The sequence below is a fragment of the Corvus kubaryi genome, unplaced genomic scaffold, assembly GCF_017639235.1.
Source record: "Corvus kubaryi isolate FWS band 111438036 unplaced genomic scaffold, C.kubaryi_AGA036_p1.0 split1-131, whole genome shotgun sequence".
Lineage (NCBI taxonomy): Eukaryota > Metazoa > Chordata > Aves > Passeriformes > Corvidae > Corvus > Corvus kubaryi.
In genome coordinates, this window is record NW_024582073.1 from 20,435,106 (window position 1) to 20,463,045 (window position 27,940).

Here is a 27,940-nt window from a genome sequence, read left to right on the forward strand (position 1 = left end):
GGGACGCGGAAGTGCGGCGGGAGCGCCACAGCCGCCATGGCTCCCCCGCGCACGCTGCTCCTGCCGCTGCTCCTGCTCCTCGCCCTCCTCCCGCGGGCCGGCGGCCGCGGCGAGCTGCGGGCCTTCGTGGTCGCCCACAGCCACATGGACGTCGGCTGGGTGTACACGGTGCAGGTCGGCCGGGGCGCCGCACGGGTGGGGTGGGTTCGCTGCGGCCGGGGCTGAGCCGCCCGCGGGCTTGCAGGGCTGCCCGGAGCCGCGTAACGGGGCCGGGCTGTGCCGGCTCCCGGGGCTGTGCCGGCTCCCGGGGCTGTGCCGGCTCCCGGGGCGCTGCCGGCTCCCGGGGCTGTGGCGGCTCCCGGGGCGCTGCCGGCTCCCGGCCGAACTCCCTGCGGAGAAATGCGTAAATCCTTGGCCGGTGCTGCCGAGTCTGCCCTGGTGTGTGTCCTCCATCCTCTGGTGTTTCGGGATCCTTGTTTGGAGGAGGCATGGTTAGCCTAGGAGCTGTGCCCTTGAACTGTGGGTTGGTGCGTGCCTAGGTTCTGCAGGATGGTCCTGATGGATTTTTTTTTTTTTTTTTTTTTAAGGAAAATCTTAATTCTGTTTGATGGCGTTTTGATTATGTGGCAGATTTTCATGGTCTTTATCTTGTTACGAAGCCAAAATCCCAGGAGAACCTTCTGTCATTTCTTAAGAGAGGAGAGCAGGATCCCAGGTCCTCGATGGCTGGGGTGGGGTTGGAGCCTCGTGCCTCTGAAGTATAGTAGCGAACTTATTTTTGCTAAATACATGAGATGCAGTGCCAAATAAATCAGGTGGGGCATCAGTACCTCTTACATTTGTTAGTTAAAATCCTAAATCCTGAATTCTTCTTCATTAGTATGAATTTTTTTCATTTATGTGTGAAAGATGCTGTAGATACTTCACTAACTAGAGTGAAATGGCATTAGGCCTTAATGATGAAAAAGAGCTAATGGCTCACCTAGGTATCTCTGCTGTGCATGTATTTTTGTCTCCCCTTTTTAGAAAAGATTAATTAATTTTTCCTTTAATACTTCAAACTCATATTCAGAAATTGCATAAGAGAACACAAAACTAAAACTTAAAATCCTTAGTTAAAATTTCACATTGTATTAAGTATCTAATAATCTTGGTTTTTAAAACACCTTATGAACCAATGGAAAAATAATTGGGGAAGAAATTATTTAGATAAACCCAACAGTATTTTAAACCATTCCTGCTACACTCAAATGTTTTCCTTTTTCTAATGGCATGAGCATTTTTACAAAGATAGCTGGATTTCTGTTGTGGAAAGCAAGGGGTTAGGAAAAGTTAATTTCTGATTTGGATTATCTCATCTCCATATTTCAGATGGTGATTTTCATGTAGGAAATTTACCTAAATTGAAACTATGGATTCATGTTTTACATATCATGTCCATTAGTTTTTCAATGGGAAGAGATCTATGTGTCAACCACTTTAAGATGTACATTTTGTGGTGTGTGTTCTTAAGTACCAGTAGTTTAAGTAGATAAGTGTTATGGTTAGTGTAAAATAACCCCTATAACACGCAGATAACTTTGTTACAAGGAAAGACAGACACCCCAGGAAATCCTAGGATGTTGGCTGTTGTCTTTAGACATTGTCTATCGCTTTAAAATTAAGTAAAAGGTGGAAGACTGGATCTGGTCAACGGAAGTTGTTCTGGTCAAGGTAAGTGTACAAAAAGTATCTCTTTGTGTACACAACTTCAAAAGTAACATGGTGTTGTTAATTTGATACCCTAGCATAGGATGTAACACTGTGGTAGGTTATTTGATGGGTACAGCTGTCATATTTGCATTGGTATGAAAAAAAGTCCATAGGCTTCATTCTGGAATAGAGGTGTTTCTAGGAGCAAGATAGGATAGATGCACAAAATCTCACACTTTCACTGATCTTTCTGTGTCAACAGTTGAATTCATTCTGAGATTCTTTTACCAGCTTGGCTTTACTCTATCCTAAAAACATCAAGCAAATGGAGTTATTTTTCATAATAGTATAATTTACAGTATACGTATCACTGTATTTTACTGGTAATGCACAGCAGAGTCATCCCCACTCTGAAGAAGCAATTCTGGTAATTCAGGCCATCAATAGAAGAGCTGGAATGGGAGAATAAACTGTGCATCTGGGGTTTTTAACTATGTTGGTGCGAAGTCTTATCATTCATGGCATCAGTGATTTAAGGTGAGCAATGAGGACTTGGTAAGCTGTCCCCAGTGTGTCAGAAAGAAAGCCTGTGTTGGTACTGATGTTGGGAGAAGCTACACCTTGATCTAGTTAGGTCCCCGGTCAGGAGGATGTTTTCTGAAGCAGAAGGGCCAAAGGCTGTATGTAGTCAGAACTCGGTCTTTCTGAGGGAACAAAGGAAGTGTGCAACAAATGCGAAGTTTTGGTATCTCTCTTTTCAAGCCCAATGAGTGTTCAAAACAGCCCTTTTAATATAAGCGAAACAGAGGTTATTTACTTTTTTTTTCTTTCAGGAAAGTATGCATGCTTACGCAGCAAATGTCTACACAACTGTTATAGAAGAGCTAATGAAAGGAAAACAGCGCAAATTTATTGCCGTCGAGCAGGAATTCTTTCGACTCTGGTGGGATATGGTAGCCACAGATGCGCAGAAGCAGCAGGTAAATTGCACTAAAGCCATGCTTCCTGCTAACAAAGATGTCACACTCTTTTCAGGGGACAAATAGGGGCAAAGTACTCCACCGTTTGCTTTTTACCCATGTCTCGTATAAGCTGTCTCTGAATCTAGTACTTAAAGGACTTAACTCTAAAGGCAGTTGCAAGAGGTTAAACCCCAGCCATAGATTAGAGCAGTAGGAGGTGGTAACCTTTGCACTGAAGATTTTTTACACTTTAGAGTTCTTGTTTCATTGGCGACTTACTTATCTGAGGGCACACTACTTTAAGATATGGGCAAATCTGAAACAGGCCCCACCAATATCTGTTAAAACATCTGGCACCTAACACTGCTCACAAGAAGGAACTTTTTGTTCTTTCCAGTTAAGTGCTGCTCAAAAACCTGCCATTTGTAAACAAGGGCAGTACAGCAAAGTGGTGACTGTACATTCAGTGGCAGTGATTTTTTTCTAGTAAAGTTATCCTGAAGTTTTATTTGTCAATTCTTCTTTCCTCTGACATGAAACAAACACACTGAGTCAAAGACTGGACTGGTAGCCTAGCAGCTGGTTATGTATTGCAGTGTAGATGTTTGTTTTGGGTTCCAGAACCAAAGGGTGTACAGGTGCAGCTTCCCATGGGTACTTACTCAGAACTTTGTGGTCTGTTTTGTTACCAGGGTCCAAACAGCAGTAGCATATTATTTGCAGTTTTTTATATTTCAGTTTGTTTAAACTTATAGATGTTTGAAGCATCATGTAAAAACAACACCTCTTGTCTGGTTTTTGGTTTTTTTAACATAGCCCTTCACTGAATTCTGGATCTTCTGTTACGTTCAGTATTCAAATAACAGCCTGTGCACAGCTGATCTTTGCATGAGACATTTTGCTGGGTTTAGGCAGTTTTTTTGTGGGGGCACTCTGCCCATACTTGCCTGTTGTAGGACAATTTTCTTATAGATTTGTTAAATTAGAAAACTGTACTGTAAGTGGGGAAGAAAATAGCATAGGAACTGCTTTGTAGAAGGACAGGAAAGTCCTCCAACTTTCAAAGGTGAGTTGATCTTATTTCAAGTATGTTCTGCTGCTGTGCTATGCTTTATATTTAAAGTCAAGGCCCATGTTTTTAATATCTCTTATGTGGAATCCAGAAGAGTAATGTGTGTCACATTTGACCTCGGTAGTGCAAAAATTAGTACCTATGATTTGGGCTTTAGTCTCCTAGCCTAATTATTTGTAATTCTTACTTTTACACATTTTATAGCCAGTTCTCTAGTTAGTTTATAGTTTCTTCTCTCAAAATTAAAATGGTTAAAACTAAATTCCTCTTAAACCTGTGTGTCTAGCATTGAATCTCTAATTTGCAGATAAATTATATGTTTTTAACATCAGCAAGTTGCAAATATTGGTCCCTGAAATTAGGTCACTCTAGTTACTGCCCTGCTTTTTCCACTTGAACTCTAGCATTAATGATTTTCTGTAGCACAGGCACTCTGGTTTTAATTTTCCCTTTTTTTTTTTCATCATTTAGTGGTTTACTTGGAATGCAGGATTTAATTCTAGTTTGTTTTGAAGTGTCTGCTTTGGATTGGAACTATAGCATTAAAAACTAGTAAAAGGTATGGCCTGGGTACAGAAGCTGGTTTCTCAATTCAGACAAGAGAATATGTAAGAGTGAAATGTACTGCCGCAGTATTCAGCCAGATAGGAACCTTGTAGTTCTTGGTACATGTTATTTACACAGAATTTTCTTGTGTGAACCATTCCTACCTCCTTACCCTGGGTTGATATCTGGATGCTTTAACTAGGGGGAAAAAAAGATGTGTAGCCATTTCTGTCTGGTTTGTAGGCGTGAGTTGATGGTAGTATGGTCCCAAGGATCACAGATATGTTCTAACACCATAGCAGCCTGCTGCTTATAGTACCACTGCATCTGTTTCTACCATTCCTCCTTCCTTTTGCCCCCTTCTGATCAGAAAAAGTGCTTGTCCTTACAGATACTGTTTTCTTTTCTTTTTTTGGGAGGAGGGAGTTTGGATATTATTTAAATTACTTGAATTATTTTTCTTGTGTTTCCAGCCTCTTAGTGGTTCCACAAAACTTACATTAAAAAAACATTTCTGTGGCCCCAAGTTTGGATCAGACGTAAATTTTGGACATCCATCCAAATGAGGAATAATAATCACAGATTCTTTTCATGTAGGTCAGGGCCAGTCCTGTGCTGCCACCAGATATCAGTTATCTGGTCTCCCAGCATGCTAATCAGTCACCACAGTCGGCTGGAACTAATTTAGGAATGCTGAGCCCTGAAGCGTTTTCACAACATTATGAAGGAGGGAAATGATTATAATCAAAATTGACAATCTGGCATCCTATCTGAGTAGACACTGAAGGTTCCTGGGAAAATAAACATAATAGCTCTAAAAATGGCATCCTACATGACAGATGTAAAAAAAAAAAAAAAAAAAAATTGAGGATTAAAATACATATTTGCATAAACTTTACTTACTGGAAGTTTGAGATATCTGTGAATTTCTAGTGAAGTAGCTAAAATAAAACCAGCAGACTCCTGACACTTTTAGAAAGGGGCATAGACTATTGCTTCCTCCCTCCAAACACCACTCCCCCCTCCATCCAGCATTTGCTGAAGGCTGTACTTGTCAACATACCTGTTGTTTTTAGGAGCTGAGATTGAACCACCCCCACCAAAAAAAAAAACCCAGCCCCGCCCCGCAAAAAGCCACCACCAAAAGTTGAGCAGGTGACAAGTTTTTAAACTAGGAAAAAGATGAGAAATTAAGGTTAGCAGTGGGTTATTCAGGCAGGCAAACCTGTGGAATAACTATTTCTTAATAAAGCATTCTGTCAGTCACAAGTTGAGCAACTCGTCTGTGCCCCAAAGGCAAGATAAATGTGTACAGAGTAAAGGAGAGATGTTTGTATCCACAAACAGAGTGAGGACACACTCTATCTCTCTCCTGGATCCCACAGATCGAGGTTTCCAACTAAAGGAAACCCTCGGAGCTTGAATATTAGTGCTTGCCTGGGGCTCCATTGCTGCTTGCAAGGAGTTGCATATTGCTCCCTCATCCAGCCACCAAGTGCCTTTGCTAAGCCAAGCTGGATGCAGCAGGAGAAAGATTTTGGGAGAAGCATTAGTATCTTCTGTTTTAATCCCTAGCTCTAGCTGCCTTGAGGCAGGATTACAAGCTACTGCCAGTGCAGTGTCTGGTGTTCAGGCGGTATAGAAAGGCACAGTAACAGCACTACTGAGAAACACCAAAAGGTCAGTGTCTACCTGGCAGTGCATCCTTTGTTCCTGTTACCTGCTTTCTGTGTAAGCTAGATAAATCAAGGCACTGTGCTGCACATTGGAACGCTTTTTCCCCCCCCACTCTCCTTTAGATAGCACTCGGTACAGACAGCCTTTTATCCCACTTTTTGTCCTGGATGCCTTCTTGACAAATGTTGTGCCTAGGTAATGTGCTGTGGTATCAAATGAATTTGCAGCCTTTTTGGATAAGACTGAAATGGTGCTTCTGTTCTGTGCCTTAATTTCAATATTGTAGGTCCATCAGTTGCTTCAGGAGGGACGACTGGAATTTGTCATTGGAGGGCAAGTGATGCATGATGAAGCTGTGACACTAATTGATGATCAAATTTTACAGTTGACAGGTATGCGTATTTGCATTTAACTTCTATTTTTCATTGTTATGTCCTTGGAGGTTTTGTTTGGTTTTCATTTTTCCACTCCAAAATTGCTACTATTTTCTGACTTCTTAAGAACTGATTTAAGCATTTCTTATTTTTTGCTCGCTGGTGTGTTATTCATATAAAAATCTTTGCTTAAAAAAAACCATTACTTTTGATATGACAGTTCTGCAGCAAGCACCAGGGTTACCAAAAGCTGGTTTGTCAGGTATGAACTTGTTTGGAGCAGAGGTCTTTCGTATGTGTGTTTTTGAGAGCTTAAGTTTCTGGGAAGATAGTTATGGTGAAATTGAGGGTATGAAACACTCCTCAAGGAAATACCTGGTAGCAATTCAGAGTATGGGGAAGTTGTGTTGTTTAGGCAAGGTCTTCTGCAGAATGGGGGCCGTGGAATGTCAGTGAGGTCACCTAAGATTGGTTGAAAGACTTCTTGATGAAGAAACCCCCATTTGTAATCATTATCATCATCTTCTGTTAGAAATAGGTGTGTATTTCCGAGAGATGCCATTTTGATCTCCTAGCTTCTGCATTTGGCTATTTGTATGTTACACCTGTCCATCTGATGGTTTAAAGAGTCTTTTAGTACGTAAGTTTGTCTGGTTAATGCAAACAGAAACAGGGTAACTGGTGCCACCACTGTGCTAGAGATGTCTGGGATACGCCATGAGGGAGTAGCAGGGAGGGGATGTGTTAGCACCAGCTCCATGGGAGGAACTCTGCCTGCTCCAGGGCTATGCCCCAGGCAGCTCTCTACATGGGAGAGTAAAGGGACAGAAACACTTCTATTATTTTCTGAATCTGACTGCACAGCACTACTGGCCTTGTTCCTTGCTTGTCAGTGTTTATCAGGAGCACAGGATTAGCAGCTGCTTCCATACCTCAGTGCGCTTTGGCCAAGAGGAGGAGAGGAACTGTTTTTTGCTCTCACCTGATTGCTTCAAAGGTTTAAGGGTTGCTTTATGGGCTTAGAACACTGAACCGAGGACTTCTCCAAATAAGATACTAATAGTGATTGAAGAGTCCTTTTGTTAAACACTAACACAGCTTTTCTGTTCATTGGAGTTAGCTGAAAAATACATTATTTCTAATTTAACATTTCATTCTGTGCAAAAATAATATTTATTAAAAAAAAGGAAATTTCAAGTTTGGTAATTTATTCATCAGGAACAAAAGTATTAATGTATTTTAAAATTCTTGTTTGTTTTTCCTGAAAGCACTCTGCTCAGTGTGAGTAGGTACAAAGAACAAAAAGTATCTTTCGATTGTGTGGAGTTCAAGTTGAGAAGACAAAGCCAGTGCAGACATTTGGGATCTACATTTCGTGTCTTCTCTTGTCTGACCAGACTTCCAGTGTTTTGGAGGAGCTAGAAAACTCTGCTTCAAATATGCCTCCATCAGAATACTTAACACACTGTGAATATTTTAGCTAGGAAAGATATTAAGCATGCAAAAGATGAAGTGAAAAGCAGCCTCACTTATTCAAATGTGATTTTAAAATTTGAAATGGAGTTATTCCAAACCAGGGAAGATATGATCGTATTTTCAAATAGTTCTGACCATAATTCTGTAACTATGAAATAATGATCTGCAATTTTTTTTCCTTTTTTCCTTTTTTTTAAATCATGAGTATCCAAGTGTGATATACCTGAGTTCCAAATAAAATCTACTGCTTTCCTGGTTTCACTTTGATTTAAAATTTTTTTTTGGGTTAATTCTATTGTCTGGGCTTTCTAGTTTGGGGGTTTCTTTTTTCAAAACTCATTTCTGTATTAGTAACATTAGTAACTAAATTAGTAACATTAGTTGTAAATAACATCTTGTATCAAGATCTCTATCAATTTTTGGCTCTTTTCATATGACTGATAATCATATTCATGCTAGTTTTGTTTAGTGGATGGCTTGCTTCCCTGTCCCTTTGTCATTAATACGAGACTGAAATTAGAAATTAGTTAGAAGTGTTTTAACCTAAATAAATTTTGCTTTGCAGAAGGTCATGGATTTTTGTATGAAACTTTTGGGTTCAGGCCTCAGTTTTCTTGGCATGTTGATCCTTTTGGAGCTTCAGCTACAACACCAACTCTTTTTGCTCTGGCTGGTTTCAACGCTCATCTTATTTCTCGCATTGACTATGATCTGAAGGCTGACATGCAGAAAAACAAGGTAAAAATACTCTTAGGAATGAAACCATGGCTGGCCTGTACTTACAGCAATCTGAACCATGACATTAAGATAAGAATCTCTCTTATTTGTGCAATAAAATGGAGGTATTTCTTATCTAAAAGTGACTTGCTGATTGCATGTGGTAATGGTGAAACATTAAATCTGTGTTACATGGTCAGTTAATGTCTTCATGACCTCTGGTCAGTGATAAAATGTAGTCTAGCCAGAAGAAGACACAAAATGTGGGCATATGGGCAAGTCTAAATGGACATTGAATTATGAGTGTTTGAACCAGAGACATCTAGAAGGAGTTTCTGCTTTCCTTGAGAAAATCTTGGATCTGTTGGGTTTTATGTGAGCTGTTTTAAGTGTAATGTGTATGTTTGGGCACAGTGTTGTCAGGCTTGGAACATTTATTTGTGCCTGTAAAATTAATAATACTAGGTCAGTTAAAGTGGCAGCTAGTCATGGTTTTGCTGAATTCAGGTTTTCTTTCATGTTCTGCCTTCTCTTGCACAGTGTCCCATCCACAGTAAATGCTTTTCATATCACAGTGTTGGATCCTGATCTGTCATCAGTTTTACTCACTGCATTATGTGAAAATAAGGGGCTTTCACTACTGTATTCTGGGCACTAGGCAGTTTTTATGAATCTTGGCTAAAGCTCAACTGTCTCTGAAGAAAACAGAATTCATGTTGAATTTAGTGAAGCCAGGACCTACCACCTTGTGTTTGTAATGAATTGCAGTAGTTCCTTTCTATTAAAATCTTTTATGAGCTTTTGACAATCTTCGCCCAGCTATCTTTTCTTTTTTCTGGCCCTTAACAGTCTGAAGGCTTCCAAAACAGTAAAAGTCTACTTCAGTTGGTTAAACATTGATTCCCACCAACTAAAGTGCAATCAGCCTACATCTGGATCTTTTCTAGCCTATTGGTGTTCAACTTGCATTGAAACAAGTGAGGTGTAATGGCTGTGATAAGCCAGGCTTATCTCTGGATTTTAGTATGCTGGCAGTGTGCTGCCTTCTCTCCTTCTCCATCAGCTCTAATGGAAAGAGGCCCTGATGTGGCCTCCTATTTATAGTGTGTGACCTTACCTGGGGTACCATTGGCTGGTCTTCAGAAAAAGCACTTAGAAGTATTAAAAGTGGTGGAAGGGAAAATGAGAACTCTGAAGTCTTAAGTTGTTAATGATGTATTTCTGTGCATGTTGTCAAGGGTAATGGTTTCTTACCTTTTTTGTTTTCCAGAAGCTTCAGTTTGTATGGCAGGGCTCTCCTTCCTTATCAGAAAGACAGGAGATCTTCACCCATGTTATGGATCAGTACAGCTACTGTACTCCATCGCAATTACCTTTTTCAAACAGGTCCGAAGACTTCCCAAATATGCAGAAATGTTGCTCACTTCTGAGAGTTTATATTATTGGGGTTTAAGCATTTTTCTTTTGACTGTTTTCTTTCAACAGTATCCTACTGCTTTCTCCTGACCCGTGGTAGGTCAAGGAGATGTCTAGACTCTGCAGATCTGAGTAAGGATTATTAAGCATCCCCAGCTTTCCACCATAATAAATTAAGTTTGCTCAGTACCTAACAATGGAATTCTCAAAAGTGCCACTTACTACTGACAGGCATTAAAAATACCTCTAAATATTGACAGACTTGAAAAATAATGTTTTCTTACACCGGGAGGCTTGAAATATATGTATGGCTTTCATCTACTTAAAATACAGTGACTGACTTCCAATGTCAGTCCTTATTAAAAAAAAAATAATAAAAATGTGAAAAAAATTAATTACTGTAAAGAGAAAATGTCCAAAGCAGGACTGGGGTCTTTTTTCTCTAGAAGCAAAGATTTTAAAGCTCCAGGAAGCTCAGCAGGGACTTGGCTATTGCTAATTGATTTTCTATGGGAGATTTTCAGCATTATCTTGGGCTGAGATTGTGTGTATTTTCCATGTATGAACTAAAGCAACTAAAATTTTCCATTTATTTTGTGAAGAAATCTGAGAACTTTTGAAAACTTTATTTTTCTTACCAGCTTATCCAGTAAAATACTCTTTGAAAATGAAGCCTACTTGGGGGAACATCCTCATTGTTACAAAGCTTGCTGGTTTGTCCTGTGATTCCTTTGTTCTATGCCAGCAAGCAGCAGGGACTTGAAAAGTTGCATGGTGTTGAAAGAAAATTGGGGACTCTTCCCCCTACCTCTACCCCCAAATAAATACTTAAATCTAAATACTAGCAATGAATATAAACTGAATTTTTTTGCCTCTTATTCCCTGGGTATGTACATTTTATACCAGCACCTTTTGATGTGTTTTTCCCAGTTGAGTAAATCCTGTTTACAACTTACTGCTTTCTGCTTCTGCTTAGGTCAGGATTTTTTTGGAATGGACTTGCAACTTTCCCAGATCCACCAAAAGATGGTGTTTATCCGAACATGAGTCTTCCTGTTACAGATGCTAACCTCCACCTGTATGCACAAACCATGGTGGCAAACATTAAGGAGAGGGCAGCCTGGTTCCGGACAGGGGATGTGTTGTGGCCATGGGTAAGTGTCTGATGAGTGATTGATTTAGAAGAGGCACTTACAGACTGGAGGGCGATGGTACTTGCTGCCATAGGTACTGCAGAAATGCTGGTACAAACCATCTGACATAGTGTTTTTCTAATAATTATGGTCCAAATGACTGACAAGTAATGATATTTAAAGTTTCCTTGTACAGCTGGTCAGTTGTCTATCCTTCTTCTACCCTACTCAATATAGAAATAAATGTAACAAAACTGTAAAGATAACCTCTTGTGAAACTATATATTGCAGTATTGCTTCCTTTTTTCTCCCCTTGCTTTGTCTATTTAAATGATCTCCTTTTATAACTGCCTAGCCAACAGAACTCTGTGTTAACAAAAATTACAGCATTATAGGAAAGTGTATGACATATTAGGTAGCCATGGTCTTTTCTAACAGATGTTTAATCATTTTCTTATACAGTCTTTGTATTTTAGTTAGAACCATAAGCAAGCATATCCCATCTTGGTCATCTAAACACTTTTTTCGGCAACATGCTGTGTTAATTACATCTTACATATACATATAGCACTGATGTGCTCTTGCCAATTTCAATTCCTAAGGAAAGAGTAACTTTGCCTAAACTGAACATACTGTCTGGTTTTTAATTTTTATGGATGCTGTAGGTCTCATAATTACAATGTTAAAGGATTATGTGTGTTCTTTGCAGCCTGTTTCACCACAAGATCTGTTGTTGCAAAGAAAAGCTTTTTCTGACTGATGCAGCTTTGAGTCACTGATTTGTTTTTCTCCTGTGTTTATGACACTGTTGCTTATATTGTGTTTATTATTTTTGTAGACAGTGAGAAGTAGAATATAACACTCCGTAGTTGTGCTGTAGTGAAAATTATGCTGGAATGGGGAGAAGTTTTGAATAGTACAAATAAATCCCTAATACCTAGATCCAAAACCACAGTTTTTCAGTAATGTAAGAAAATTTCAGTCTCTAACTTTTGGGTTTCTGTGCCTGTGATAATGCTATGTAAAGAAGTAGAGAGAATATATGGTTCTAAAACTCTATGCATTTTCATCATTTTTTGTGATTACAGATCTGTGCAAGTAACCCTACCCAGTCTTGACAGTTTTGTAACTAATGTCAGTTATATGGGCAGTCAAAATCAAAATAAATACCCTGGAATACAGACTAGTGTTAAAAATTATCCTCCTTAATTATGTGACCCAAAGTCATTTGGCTGTTCTGTGTTCGGAATTTCAGGGCTGTGACAAACAGTTCTTTAATGCATCTGTTCAGTACTCTAACATGGACCTGCTGGTGGATTATATTAACAAGCATTCTGGTGAGTTTGGAGTGACTGTCCAGTACGCCACTGTCAGTGATTACTTCCAAGCGGTTTACAGCAGGAATCTTACATGGGAAACTCGGGACTCTCAAGACTTTCTTCCATATTCAACAGGTAATTAAATTCACAGCTGCCTAATGTCTGCCTCAGATGTACGTATGTAAAATTTTAATAAGAGAAGATGAGAAATAAAGAAGAAAAATGCCTTCTTATAAGATTTGTTCATTCTATGGGGCATCATCAACAGACAAGTTGATCCCAACTTAGTTGTGTAAAAAAGATGGCTGTGTGGCCAAATAGAACAATGTCCCATTTTTACTGTTTGAAAGAACTGAATTATGCATAGCTTATACCAGAGGTGGAAAATGTGGCGTGGAGTGATGTGTGAATGTCTGAAGAAGCTACAGGTAACCAAGGGACCAAGGCAATCTGAAAGCTCTTGGGGTACTTCTGTGTTAGTACAGTGGGATGGGGGTTCCCGAAGTGAAACAGTCGATGTTGAGGATTTGATGTCCACACTCTAAGCGATTGCAGGAAATATATAATCTGGTCATATAGGCTCAAATGCCTATTAATGCTTGTTGCATCCATCAGGAAACCAGTTTCTGAACTCCAAACCTAATCTTTTATATAAAAGCAAAGCATACTAGGTAAGGATGACCTGATCCAAGCAAAATACTAGTGTAGATGAAACTCTAAAGTCTACTGTAGAAGAAAGAAAGCAGTTTTTCATTAAAGAAAACAGTTTGAAGCTCCGGGGGAGAAAAGAATTCTCTTATAACTGCAGTCTCAAAAAGTAAAAATACCATCAGTATTTCTGAAATTTCATAATACAGTGTTACAGAAGTTTTTTGCAGCTCCTTGTTGCTTGCATCTTATGTGCTGCACTAACTTAACTTTTCAAGCGGAGCTGAAAAGTATGAGAAAAATATGAAAAAATCCATGCCATACCCAACATCCCTTTAATTCTTTTCCCCAATAAATTTACTGGTTTAGACCTCATATCAAAGTATGCAGAGAGAAGACACAACCAACTTCTCCATTTCTAAACTCGTTAATTTATTTTCTTGCCTGGTTTATTATTAAAATATCATTGGTTTCATTAAAACACCTTTCTGTGTAATTGTAGCTACCACTGCTTAATCACATTTTTTGGCTGTATATGTATATTTCAGACTGTTCTGTAATGTGTCTGTTAACTTTTCAATGAATAAAAATAACCATTGTTTCCTGTGAATCATTGCATGGACTGACTCCTCACCTCCCTGTAGGGATCATGTCATACCTAACAACTTGCTGATAAAAGCATTGCCAGTTCTAACTGCTAATATCCTTTTACATCTGGGCTCTTTCCTTTATCTTTTGGCATAATTTACCTGCAGGAGTCAATTGCTATTAGCTTGCATAATAGCAGCACCTTCAATGTTCCAGGTAGGTGCCCACACATAGATGTAGTTTTTTCCCCAAATGACTTTCTGTGCCTTGCAATTGCAGTATAGTTTTGAGTGCACTTTCTCCCACATACTGTTTTGCTTCTTGATGATTAATCCTCTCTTATTCTTGCTATGCCCTTTTTTATGAGTCACTTATTGGGCTCGGTGTCACTTATGACATACAGAAACTCAAGTTTTAAGTCCCAGATACGTATTTCCTTCTACTCTGCGTTCATTGTACTGTGCTGATACGTACATGTAGTTCTTCTGCTTGTAACGTTGAAAACTAAAATGAAATTAATTCTGTTGAAAGTTCTAGCACCTTTCAGGCCAAAAATAATTTATCCTGATGGTTTTTGAGCAAAAGATCCTATTTTCTAATTGTTACCTTTGATCTTGGGCTGATAGCAGATTATTACAGTTGCATGCATGCTCATTAGAAAACACTTTCTGCAACTTCTTTCTGGAAAACCTATTTATCACAAGTGTATTTTAAAAGAAGTTGCCCCCAAACAAACACACTTAAGGAGTGATTTGGAGGTTTTAAAAACAAGTATTTGTTTCCCTAGTTCACTCTGTGGGATACTGAAACATTAACATAAATGGAATGTTGAAGTACTTTCCAGTAACCACTTGAGGGCATCTTTTGATGTAGTTTGGAGTGCTGCAGTAGTTTGGAGTCATCATCACTATTTCTACTCCATTTTGAGGAAATTAAATTTAAGCTAAATCCCTTTGATTAAGAGGTTGAAATGTAGAGTGTGTGTATCAAGCAGTTACCAAGGATTATAATCTATTTATCAACAACTAATAGTAATATATGCTTCAGTGAAACTTTGAAAATTCTTTTGTGCAGATCCACAAGGAGGAAATTTCCATAAACCAGGTTAACTTGGTTGGTACTGGCTTTGTATCAAACTTGCATGTTACTAGGCCTGTAGGAGAGGTGATAGCTTTCCAAAGTGCATGTTCCTGGCTGGGTTTCTTTGTAGGCCTTATGACCTTTCTACTTAATGGCTGCTTTGTAAACTCCCAGGAGGATTCACGAAGGAAGCTGAACAGTAGTAGTGTAATAAGTAACAAGTGATAGATGAAGTGGTATTTTGATGTGTATTGGATCTGTTCAACTCTAAACAGAGCCATTCCAAGCATGGACTGGGTTTTACACTTCTCGGAGCACATTAAAAGGAATCGCAAGAAGAGCAAGTTCACTGCTTTATGCTGGAGAATCCTTTTTCACACAGTATGTCCGGAAACACCCAGAAGGTTCTATTTGCAAATGTAAGGCTCTAAAGCAACTTCAGAGTCTTAGATGGGCAGTTTCAGAGGTAAAGATTGATTTATTTTCTAATTTGAATGAAAGTGTTTATTTTCCTAATGTAAAGTTTGCATAAGCATTGCAGCTGGAGTGTCTCAAAGTTGCTTTTATGTTTGTGGAAATAACTTTCCCCCTTTTGCAAGTCGTAAGTAAAAATAAAGCAATTTTTCAAAAAACTGTCTTGAAACATGACTTTAGCCCCTTAACCATGCATTCAAGATATGATTACTGGCAAATGTTTTTTTCAACCAGTGAAAGAGTATTCACAGAATTCACAGAATGTCTGGGTTGGAAGAGACCTTCAAGATCACCGAGTCCAGCCCATGCCCTAGCACCTCAACTAGATCACGGCATCGAGTGCTATATCCAGTCTTTTTTTAAACACATCCAGGGATGGTGATTCCACCACCTCCCCACGCAGTCCATTCCAGCACTTTATCACCCTTTCTGTAAAAAACTTTTTCCTAATATCCAACCTATATTTCCCTTGACGCAGCTTGAGACTGTGCCCTCTCGTTCTGTCAGTTGCCACCTGGTGAAAGAGGTCAGCCCCCACCTGACTACAACTACCCTTCAGGAAGTTGTAGTATACGGTTTCAAATTTTGGATATGAAATTCCTTTTCTTAATGTTAGTTTTATTATTTACAAAATTGTTCTTAAATAAAAACCAAACAAAAACTGAACTAATTGAAAACTACTGGTAATCTCTACTTCTGCAAGTTAGAAGAGGAAGGACAGATTTGTTTCGTGAAAGTTCAGCAGTGAAGTGATTATCATTAACCATTTACAGTCCTCAGTGCTTTTGCTGGCAATAATTATTTTGTCTGCTAAGGTAATGACCAGATCTTAGTAGGAAATGAAAAACCTGGCTTGTTACAGTATTTTTGCTTCATTCTTGGTTTTGGTAACTTGTTTGGTTTTTTCCTCTAAAGATGTAACTTCAGTATGTTAAAAGTGGAATGCATATTGAGGGAAATCTGTATGCATCTTGTCTTTGACCATCTCATATAGGAATTTGGAGTAGGCAAAATGTGAATCTGAATATAGCTGTAATCCCTTATTGTTTTGAGTTTAGTGTCTGAACTTCAGTTGACTATTATGTTAATACAAATGCAAACCTGAAGCTGTCATCTGTTGCACCTTTCCAATTACTTTTAAATATAAGGTGCAGCACCACGATGGTATAACAGGCACGGAGTCTCCCAAGGTGAAGGACATGTACATGAGTAACTTGATGTATGGAATGTTCAACGTAAAGAAGTTAATGGCTTCCATAATCCTTGATATCAACAATGCAAAGAAAAATGGAGAGGTCTATTCTTCTGTTTACACAAAAGATTCAGGTAAACCAGGTACTTTTTACATAGCTTTTCCAATTTTCAAACTTACCTTATGAAAGCTATCATGTTTTCCTCTAAAACAGTCAACATACTACATACATCTAAGTTCTGTGAACCATGGCTAAAAAATCCTGTTTGCTTTATGAGACCTGAGCTCTCAGATCTCAAGCATCAGAAACCAGGATTTCTCAGGTGATGTTAGGCAGAACCCTACCTCAGTGCATGTATTAGACCTGGCTCCCAGATTCTGACCTCAAATGTAAAAACAGAGGGGAGGAAGAGGTGCTGATCAGAGTAGTCACTAAACTAATGTTACTCTGCAACAGAGCATTACATGATAAGGAGCACAATCAGAGTCAAGAAATGTTCTTGCTATAATGTACTGCCAGCTTGTGTAAAAAATGTAAAAGGATTTTTAAGAAGTCTGTTCTAAAGACTGTACACTCCCTTTTATCTTTACTTTGGAAACTTTTTAAACTGTCAGATGTAAGCAGTGCCGTGGGCTGTGCAACAGACCGATTTGGATTTTTACAGGGCTGTTTTTAAATTAGGCTTCTCATTTGATCTTCTGTGTAACTCTGATAAAGTTAATACTGCTTGACAGTGAGTTGTGGTAAGCAGCTTATTTTCACTGAATGCATTTACATTCAACTCAGGTGCCATATTCTGAATACATGGTCTTTTTTGATTGGGCAGAGAAGAGAAGAATAAAGCAGAAGAGGTTTTTATGAAAGACTATAAAATGTTTTCCTTTTTTCAATTATAAAGTTTTACTGCAGGGTTTTATGTTAAATTTTTTTAAGATGGTTGTACCTAGACAGATTTCTCAAATAGTTTTTAATATCACATTTTAAAAATACATAATGTAGTGACTGGTAGTTTTGTCTGTTTGCATGCACAAAGGGGCTACAGATGTTGACCAGTATGTTGTTGTCTATAACCCACTGGCATGGAACGTCACTACCTTTGTCACGGTTTCTGTCAGCAGTGAGGCAGTGAGTGTATATGATGAACTGGGACGTTCTGTACCAGCACAGGTACTTCATTTCTTTCTGTTACTTTCCTCTCACTTGTCAGTTTTCATTGACTGGATCCTACCTCCTGTCAAAATGGGATTTTCCTGCTTGTCCTTCAAGGGTTGTTTTTACTTGCCTGTTTCTCAACAGAGAGACTTTTTTTACTGTCCAAAAGGTCCTGCTGCTCTTGTAGTGTGTTTGGTTTGTCCTTTTCATGTCTGCTGTATGTGACCTGGTGCTTCTTACCTTATTTTTCTTTCTCTAAAAAACACTGTTTCAAATAAATCCTTTTATGTTGAAGCCCTGCCTTACAATTGACAGCCCTGTTTGTACAATTGACAGATTGCCTTGGGGAGGGAGAAGAAGAGAATCAAGAAATGTAGATCTTAGAAACTGGTGTCAGTCAGCTGCCATTTGACAGCTCATTCTGTCATTGCCAAGCTCCAAGACACAGCCAGCTGTTCCCTGGGAGGGAAGAAAGTGGCCTCAAGTGAAAGCTAGCACTAGCCTTTCTCAGGAGCATCTGCTGTACAGAATGCAACATCATCAGTGGCTTGATAAACCTCCAGGAATGCTTCCTGCACATAAGGCCTGAAGAGGCCTGAGGCAATTCCAGATGCTTCCCTCTGTCCCTGAGATGCCAGATAGCTCAGCAAATTCTGCCAGCTGGACAGAGTTTCTGTGACCTGTGGCTTATGACTGTGACCATGCATGAAGGCACATTGTAGTCAGGTAGTGATGTACAGCAGCTATCCCTTGTTCCTGTATATGTACATGTGATGGCGTAAGACAATACTGCTTTTATCTGAAACCATCAGGCTCTTTGGGTTTGCATATGGTCATTCTGCCTGTCGGTCACTTACATCCCAGAAGTCATTCTGCCTGAATTACTTCAGTCTCATAAGATACAAAGGTGAGATTGACATGTATTCAAGGCATTTATTCAGGACTTAGGACGCCCTAAAGGCAAGTTGCCCTTCTCTTAGGCAAAACTGTCTGTACCAAGTTGATCTGTACTCTCTAGAGTTATTTGTCTAGAGCTGGAAGTTACCTTATATGCATGTGGATAGTCACTTGAGGCTAAGTAAAATCTCTTTAGCAGTTATGACAGGGTGGTTTGGGGTCTTTTTAATTCCAGTATGTGCAGTTCAAAAGTGCATTCATATTACACACTCCTTCCTTTTGAGAGGAAAGAAAACTTTAGCTCAGAACATTGATGTGAATATGTGGCTGAGAGGAATTGAAGCTTTGGCGAGTGCTCTGCTGCCTTCTGCATCATGTGTACGAGTTGTATAGTGAAGGGAGAGAATGGGAGTAGATCCAGCTGATGCCACTGTTGTTAGGTTGTCTGTGGTGTAACTGGATATATGTCAGCCCACAGTGTTGAAGGTGCAAACAGCTTGCTTGCATTGCTTGTTAGTCATAGCTAGCCTCTTTGTCCATAGGATCTATTCAGAGTTTATCTAGTCCCATTTTCTTTCTCCAAATCAAAAGTAGTACTAAAGTATGTAACATTAATGGGCAGGATACATGTAATGGAAAGATGATTAAAAACTGTTCTTTAAGGTATTTCAGTATTACGTAACCTGGTGTTACTGTTGAAAAGTATGTTAGATGCTTCTACCTCCTTTCCATGTGCCTTCCCTAAGGTGAGGGTGCATGTTGGTGCTTCCTCCTCTCGTCATGACTTTTCTTTTACTTTGCACTAGTCATGTCTCTTGTGTTTCAGTCTCTTTTCTGTCATTTGACTGATCAATTTAATTTATGATTATTTCTGTTCATATACATATTTTGCAGTGCGATCTTAAATCTATGATTCCATGTTCACATTAAAATAACCCTTTTAATTTGCTTAGTGACTTTCTTTCCTTCACTAGAAAGGCTCAGCTTAATCCAAGTTCACCAGGCTCCCAATTAAAAGCAGCATGGATCTACATTATAATTTAGAATTATAAGAACGGCACGTTTAGAAACTTATTATTAAAGTAGAAGCTAATTTTTATAATTTAGGGCTTACAACACATGAAGGTAATTGCCTTGCTAATTAATTTTCTGTAATGAAGCATTTTTGTGTATGCTAATGTACAGGTTCAAAGCTCGGTGGAATCCCAGTCTACCTATGATCTGTATATTCTAGTTGCAATAAGTGGTCTGAGCTACAGCAAATACAGTATTAAACCCCTGAATGGTAAACAGTCTGCATTTATTGGGAGATCAATCAAGTATGAGCGGAGAGACTTAACTCGTGCAGATCAGCAAGGTCGACAGTTGTTTCCTGTGGTTAACAACTGCTACCAGATCGTGTTTGACCAAAACACAAACCTGATGCACAGCATTACAGAGAGGTGAGATTGCCTGCTTGTTTTCAATAATGTTTCAGATTCTGTAAAACACTTCGTAAAAATAAGTCCAAGGACTGTATTGTGTGTCCTAATTCCAAGACTCAACTAACAAAATGTTCTTTACAGTCTTTATAATTCTGTTTTATCACTACTTCACATGCCCTCCTTTTTACACTAGCATAGGTGTGATTCTGTATTAGTTCTGTGATGTTGCCCTATTTAACTCTGCAGTTGGTCTCAGATGATATTTCACAGTAATAACTAGTATATCAGCAGAGTTTTAGTGTACTTTAGAATGAAAGAGGGTTATGAATGTGCATTTTTATTAAAAATTACTAACTAAGCACGTACGCTATGGCTGTACAATGAGCCTTAAGTGATAAAGCAAGAGCTTACTTTTACTGAATAGTGTTTTGCAAGTCCCATATCACTCTTTGTGCGGTAGAAAACTACAAAACTATTTGAAAGGAAACTTTTAACTAAGGAATTTCCATTTAATCAGGCAGATAAAATGAAAGAATTATCAAGATTTAGGTGAGATTTGGAGTTTTCAGATGGTCTTTCTCAGCTGATGCAATTTGGCCCAATTTCTTCAGCTTCAGTGCAGTTGTGCTGTTTTTTGCCTGCTCAAGATTCAGATTGTCAGCTGTTACATACTGATGGAAAATTTGACCCCTTTGACACTGGTGTGATGATAGCTAGATCTCTTTAACCTGTGAGGTTTTGTTCATAATTCTGCCTCCTAGAGCAAGAACTTGTTGTCCAGTATATTTAAAATCAGCTTTAAAAGTATAGATGAACTTTAACTAAGAGCCCTGGAGTAAGTATTTTATCAAAGTGGCTCCAGATCATAACTGTCTCCAGATTCTAAAAGACATGTAGTGCAGAAGAAAGAAATCTAAATTAAGATTCCAGTTTTCTCTATCCTGCTTTCGCAGGCAGCAAGAGCTAGAATTCAGCATGCAGGAGAAATGAGATACTTGCTTCACAAGCCTTCAGACAAGCTCAAAATGCTTGAGTTTCAGAAAGTTTGCAGTGGGATAATGGGAAAGATGCGGCATCACAGGTCAGAATGGGAGGAAAGGTTAAAAAAAATTGGGATCTTCAACTTGAAGCTTTCTAAGTTCAACTGCAACACTTAGAACTGGAAGTGCCTCATAAGAGGAGTAGTAGAAAACACTTGGATATTAGTAGAAAACACTTGGATATTTTCTCCTCAGTCATTACAAATTGTGGGTAGCTATATTAACACGAGATAAAATGTTTGGCAGTATAAATTTATATGCTAGATGAAGTGATTTTTCCTGTTTTCACAGCAAGTTGCCAAATGCAGAGCAGGTAGCTGAGAGCAGCACCTTAAATTGCCTTCATATGACTTTCTAAAAATTGTGATAATAAGTCATGAATAGCTAAACTGTAAGGTTCAGTGGAGAGAGGAGGAGATACAGTAGGTACTGAGTAATTGTAAATGTTGCTACCCTGTTGATTTTATTGTTACCAGTGTTAAACATGGAAACTTGTGTCATGCTGATTTTACCTAGTTACAAAGTTAAATTAACCTAACTATTCATTAATGCAGTGCACCTCATTCTTGTGAAAATGGGCAGTTTTAATCCTGTAGCAACTCTCTCATCAAAACAACGAGGTAATATAAATGATGCCTGATCTTAAGATGGTTTTCTTCTACAAAAATAGAAAATTACATAGAAAATCCATTTATTTACACACTGACAATTACCTTAATGGGAAGCACTTTAATTCTTTGCTGTTCTCATTTACCCACTCTTGCAAAATCAATCCACTGTGAAGAAACAGATTTTTTTCCCTTAGATTTCCAGCCTCATTCCTGTTGCAGTTCAGCTTTGCATTTATCACGTACAAACTGTGTTTGTAAGTAATATAATATTTACTCTTCTGTGGATTCTCAGGGAGACTAACCAGACTGTCCAGTTCACCCAGGAGTTCCTTGAGTACCATGTAAATGGAGACACAGTGAAAGGACCCATTTCAGATAACTACTTATTTGCTCCAAATGCTTCAGCGGTTCCAGTATCAAAAGCAGTGGGGTTGGAAGTTATGTCTGGAAGCTTGATGACAGAGATACGGCAGTATTTCTACAGGTACCACCACCATTACAGCTTCCCTTCACTGGAATGTTTAATTCTTTAGATAAGTATGTGGTTACTTCTGTACAGTTACTCCTAAACAGTGAGCTCTGTGTACTGTTTAGGATGAACTATCATACATCTGCTGAATGAACTGCTGAGGAAGTTCATAGATCTTATAATAGTTCTGTGATCATAGAATCATAGAATTGTTTGTGTTAGAAGGTCTGTAAAGATGTAGTTCCAACCACCCTGCCATGAGCAGGGACACCTTCCAATAGACCAAAGCCTGATGTAACCTGGCCTTTAGCATCTTCAGGGATGGAGCATCCACAGTTTCTTTGCAACAGTGTCTCGCTACCCTCAGAGGAATTTCTTCCTACTATCAGATCTAAACTTACTCTTTTTTGGTTTAAAGCCATTTCCCCTTGTCCCAGCACTATGTGCCCTTGTCAAAAGTACCTCTCCAGCTCTCTTGTAGGTCCCCTTCAGGTGCTGGAAGGTTGCTGTAAGGTCTTTCCAGAGCCTTCTCTTCTCCAGGCTGAACAATCCCAATTCTCTTAAACTGTCTTCATAGGAGAGATGCTCCAGCATTCTGATCATCTTTGTGACCCTCCTCTGGACTCCTTCCAACAGGTCCTTGTGCTTGCCATGTTGAAGACCCCAGAGCTGGATGCAGCACTGTGGGTGGGGTCCCATGAAGGGGAAGCAGAGGGGCAGAGTGCCCCCCCCTTGACCTGCTGGCTGATCTGCTTTCGATGCAGCCCGGGACATGTTTGGGTTTCTGGGCTGTGAGCACACACTTGCCTGCTCATGCTGAGTTTCTTATTAACCAACACCCCTAATTTCTTCTCTTCAGGGCTGGTCTCCAGCCTTTCTCTGCCCAGTCTGTGTTTGTGCTTGGGATTGCCCTGACACAGGTGCAGGACCTTGCACTTGGTCTTGTTGGACTTCATGAGGTTCACATGGGCCCATTCTGAAGCACATATTGCTGCAGGAGGGAGGGAGGGAGGGAAGGAAGGATGTGGAGATTGTTTAGGGTGATGTTCTGTGGTACATTTTTTAATGCAACTTCCGTTGAGAAACTGGTTCTGTACAACTTAATGAATATTGAAGTTAATATCTTATATGAATGGAGCTTGGACATAATGATACATTTTCATAACTCTGAATATTTTTCTTGCAAGCAAATTAGAGAAAGGAGAAATGAGTCCTACAGAAGTGAATCCTGCTCTGACCCCTGATGAACTAGCTACTTTTCTGTGTTAAAATTATATCAGTGTATAACCCCTTCACCCTCTTTTAAATCGGGTTGTCTGGTTGAAGTCTTTGCTTTACGTGGCATGTACAGGGGTTGTAGTTGAAAAGGACCTTTGGAAAGTACTGCGGAACTTTTGCATCAAATTTGATGTCACCCAGATTGCAAAAATGCATGTATTCTGTACAATGTAAATATGCTGCTTAGGAAGTCATAGTAAATTTTAAATTTGTTGTTAATTTCGAGAAAAACAGAACCTTTGTAGTCAAATGAAGAATCCTCTTGACACTTGCAACATGAGGGAAACTTACAGGATATCACTTACTCTGTTTGAATATCTGTGTATTTGAAAGTTAAATTGAAATTAAAAGCAATTGTACATGAAATAAATAGCAAATGGGCAAGAAAGTTGTCTGTGTAGGATGACATCATGAATGCCTTGCAAGTTTTGTCACAACCAGTCAAGTGCTCCACTTTATAAACTCTGTATCCGTCCTTTCATTTTTATAGCAATGTTACTTCTCAGGATTATATATATGCAGTGTATACCAGGCTGTATTCAGTACCAGAAGGCTACGATGGAAAGCTGCTTTGCCACAGGATAGAGCAAGAATACAGTGTTGGGCCTTTGGAATTAAATCGTGAAGCTGTTCTAAGAACAAGCACAAATTTGAACACCAGACAACTTCTCTACACTGACAACAATGGATATCAGATGCAGAAAAGACCGTTCAAGGTGTATGTGAATAACACAGTGGCTCGGGTAGGCACAGAGGTGTAATTAGAAGTCAATTGTGCCTTATCTTTGTTCTCCATTACTGTTTCCTGGATTAATATTATCTCTGCATGGTTTGCTGTGTGTTGACAGAACTATTACCCTATGGTCCAGACTGCCTACATTGAAGATAATACCACAAGGCTGATGCTGCTTGCAGAAAGAGCTCATGGTGTATCAAGTCAAGGGAATGGACAAGTTGAGGTAACGTATAAATTTTTGCTTCTTTTTTAGGTGAGCATAATTTCATAGCTGCTGGTAATACAAGTAAAGCCTGATGGCTGATTACTGTTGTGACATTTACCTTCCCCATACAGGTGATGCTACACAGGAGACTATGGAACAACCTTCAGTGGGACCTGAATAACAATCTCACTTTGAATGACTCTTCAGTGGTTCGCCCTGTAATTTGGCTTATTTTAGGAACCAAGGCTGTCACCAATACTTTGTATCGGACAAGTGGACTGGCATTAGAGCATAGGCCAGTAGTAATGTTTGGAGCATTATCAGGTAATCATTCCATTTCCTATGCTATCTTTAGTAACTGAATGGCTTGTTTATGTCGCTTTGATTTATGCTGTTGAGTTTGTAAATGCAGACTTCAAGCCTCCTGTGTGGCATAGTTAGTATACAGTGAATTAGGAGGCAGATTTAGAGCCTGCTAATTGCTTTGCATTAATTTCAAACATGGATATTGTCCAAGTGTATGAAATGTTTCTCTTGTTATATAATTATCTCTACTTTCATAGGAAAATAAATTTTAAAGCATCTAATGAGAACAAAATGTTCACACAGGAATTAGTGCAAAATAGCTAGTGCACTATGTATCAGCTTCCTGGATGCTGAGTCCTTAATGACCATTGTTGAGTCATTCTTCTAAAAATATTTGTCTGCCTTATTAACTAAGACTGAAGCCTGGTAGTGAAATAGCAATTTCTAACTGCAGTGAAATTTGTTTTATGGAAAGCTCTGATACACTTTTCTAGCAGTTAAAATCATGCTGCTTTCTGCTTTGTATCTTGGAAGGCCTTGGAGGAGAAAGTATATCATCTACTTTGCCTCTGCCTTGGCTGAATAAGTAAAAAGCCCTTTACCCTTCCACAGTACCCTAGCCAGGCTTGTGTGTGTGATGGATGTTTAATGTTTGCTTTGTTTTATTTTGCATGGAGGAGATAAACCAAAGCTACCCAGACGGCTTCAGCAGAATTCAGTCCATGATTCACCTGTAACTGTGCCACCTAATCTTCATCTCCAGACATTGAGCATTCCAGGGTGGAAGTACAGCTCTAATCATGCAGAGCAGGTCCGCAGCATCCGCATGGGTAGGTGCCTTCAAAAAGGTGGCTGGATGTTACGCTTAAATAAGCTGGTTTTCTTTTTTTCTCTCCTCTGTGGCTACTACTTCTATTTATTCAAAGTGTTAAATTCCTTAACCAAGAAAGTTGATTGTGCTGTATTATTTCGCTGCTCAAGTGAATTTGTCATGCCTGTTAGTGATATTCCTGTCAACAGTGGGAGCTGGGTATTTCTTGATATTAGTCCTCTTGCTAACTTTAAAAAATAGGAACTTAGTTCAAATGATGAGAGTTGAAAGTTTAAAAAAAAGTTTAAAGTTTGGGTTTATGTTTAAAGTAAGAAAATGTTTGCATTTTGATTTCTTTTGAAGGTAAACAGAAGCAAGGTGATGCAGATTTTAGTCGTGTCCTGCTAAGAATTAGACACTTGTATGAAGTTGGAGAGGATCCTGTGCTGTCTCAGCCTGTGATGGTAGATCTGAAGGTAACTCTTAACTCTTTGAGACAGAATAGCAGTTGAGGTGTTTTTATTCCAGAGAGAACTGGTGGAATGACATATCCTGTGTGCTAGAAAGTCCACAGAAGATGGATACAAAAGTATTAGTATAACTTCAACCTCAGAGGGAAGTGAGCCTTTTTTTCTTACTCAGCTTTGCAACGCAGAGGCCGTTAACTGTAGATGAAGTTGCCATAGGCACAGCATGAAGATCTGCTTAAATATGGGTAGGACTGGTTCTGTTGAGCTCTTGGTAGTATAACACTTCCTCCAGTACCTTAACCAGTGCAGAGAGTAGGATTCTGTTTTGTTGTTCTTTTTTTAGTTACTGCAAATTGTACCTATAATTAATGAAACGTGGACAGGATTAAAGGAAAACATTTTTTTTTCTATAGTTTTTTTCTGGGAGTTGTTCAAACTTCCATCATGTACTTGCTTTTTTCAGTTTCATGTTTATTTGATCTTTCAGATGGAAGCAGATTACTTTCTAATCCATGGCAGGGGTTTATTATTTTGATTGTTGTGACAGAAACATGGGGAACAATGTGTAGGATTCTCTGTTGCAGTAAAAAGGGGAGTGTGAGTTTCAGCCCTTTTAATAGACTCTGTACTGTAACACAGAGGAAGCTTTCTGCACCTCAGCTTCTCAGTTCGAAGCCTCATGAATCTGTATTTGCCTTTGTGTTGCATGACCTTGCAGATTTTTAAAGTCTCTCTGCTCTACTTAACAGGCCAATGCTAGAGCTGAAAATTCTATCTGATCTTACTGGGTAGTAGGCTGGTGAGTTGACACTATTCTCTAAAAACTCTCATTTGATTCCTGGTGTTTTCTTTACTCACAGTCTTTGCTAAAAGGATTGGGATCAGTGACAGCAGTGGAAGAACGATCCCTCACAGGCACCTGGGATGTGAACACTTTGGAGCGGTGGAAATGGAAGACTGCACAATATCCAGGCAAAAGTAGGTTGAATAATGTGGTTGGTGTCCATATTGTTGTTGGCTGTTGACTGTTGAAGCTTGATGTCTAGTTAAAAATATTTTAAAAATTTGCAAGATTAGAAGTGTGTTATGGTTTTGTATGACAGACCTGATACCTGTCACAGCCTGCCGGTAGTAACATTTAACTAGGCTTCCCTGCAAATACTAGACTGTTGTATTTCTCTGATGGCTTGTTTTGCCTAGAAGTGTTAAAAAGCGTGGAATCTTTCTGGAGTTTTCTTTGTCCAGATAGAGGTGGCTACTTTATGAATTCACACTTGTGAGACAGATTGATTTTGTCAAATGCTGATGAGTTGTGTTTATCTAAGCCTAAGCTTGTGCTGCAGAAAAACAGCTGCAGTTAAAAATCTCTGCTGTAATCAGCTTAAAGGACTCTGTGGATATGATTCAAGTTAGGGCTGACACTCAAATCAAATGGTGTGGGTGACCTAATTTTATTTCCCATTCCAGTTAGTTGCTTGGACAATGTCCTTACTGTCAGTTACATCCGTATTGTGCCTTGTAAAAAGCTTGCAGAGGTTTTGGAATGGACTAGGTGAGAGTTTAGAGCCCTACTTGACCTGCAGCTTGAAACTTGCTTGCTTTTTATTCATGATGAAGAAACGGTGCATGACTGGGGAGTCATTGCACATTTTCTATGTGAGCCAGTGTGTGAAACAAAGATAAATTATTGTATATTTTAGTATTATGAATGGGTGCATCTTAGGCTCTATACTGCTTAAGAGTTTGAGGGAGGAGAATCTGCTCAAACACTAGCTTTTAGGGAAGGGATGAGTTAAAACTGATGTGATAGAATAATGTGTCCATTTGAGTAAAGCTGCTTTAATAAATTACCAATGCTTTTGTGTTTTACAGGATTCTTCAACAGCACAGAGGCCTCAGAAGACTATATAGTAACTGTTCACCCAAAGGAAATAAGGACTTTCTTTGTATACTTTCAGGTTCAATAGTGTTTGATCATGTATTTCAGGTGAACATGTAGTATCTTTGAAGTTTTGTTTCAAGATGCAAGTAATGATCTTGAAAAACATCCTACTGGTGTTAATGAAAGAAAAAATCATTTGGAATAAACTTTGAATTTAATTGAATTGTTGGCCTGAGTTGTGGGTATTTTTGTTGGTTAATTACTTACAACTTTTTTTTTTGAAACTTCTTCA

At 39.0% G+C, this 27,940-nt stretch overlaps 1 protein-coding gene across 2 annotated transcripts; it reads left to right on the plus strand.

Moving 5' to 3' along the window:
• On the plus strand, positions 1-27,871 carry MAN2B2 (mannosidase alpha class 2B member 2). 2 transcript variants are annotated; one of them, XM_042053302.1, is made up of 19 exons: positions 1-174; positions 2,526-2,672; positions 6,236-6,341; positions 8,365-8,537; positions 9,787-9,902; positions 10,909-11,086; positions 12,321-12,519; positions 14,976-15,166; positions 16,323-16,509; positions 17,401-17,534; positions 19,602-19,858; positions 21,784-21,975; positions 23,729-23,981; positions 24,087-24,197; positions 24,311-24,503; positions 25,163-25,315; positions 25,660-25,772; positions 26,627-26,744; positions 27,639-27,871. In XM_042053302.1, the coding sequence occupies exons 1-19, from the start codon at positions 37-39 to the stop codon at positions 27,731-27,733; spliced, it is 3,054 nt and encodes a 1,017-aa protein (XP_041909236.1). In that variant the 5' UTR covers positions 1-36; the 3' UTR covers positions 27,734-27,871. The 2 variants fall into 2 exon arrangements, with proteins under 2 accessions (XP_041909236.1, XP_041909237.1); XM_042053303.1 differs by having other exon boundaries at positions 16,323-16,500.
• Positions 27,872-27,940: the final 69 nt, after the last annotated feature.

Excerpts from the sequence above, each read along its gene's own strand:
- MAN2B2 (XM_042053302.1), top strand. The coding sequence starts at position 37 with ATGGCTCCCCCGCGCACGCTGCTCCTGCCGCTGCTCCTGCTCCTCGCC. Across the intron at positions 17,535-19,601 it reads GACGTTCTGTACCAGCACAG|GTTCAAAGCTCGGTGGAATC; the intron begins GTACTTCATTTC and ends GCTAATGTACAG. Across the intron at positions 24,504-25,162 it reads AATGTTTGGAGCATTATCAG|GAGATAAACCAAAGCTACCC; the intron begins GTAATCATTCCA and ends TTTTGCATGGAG.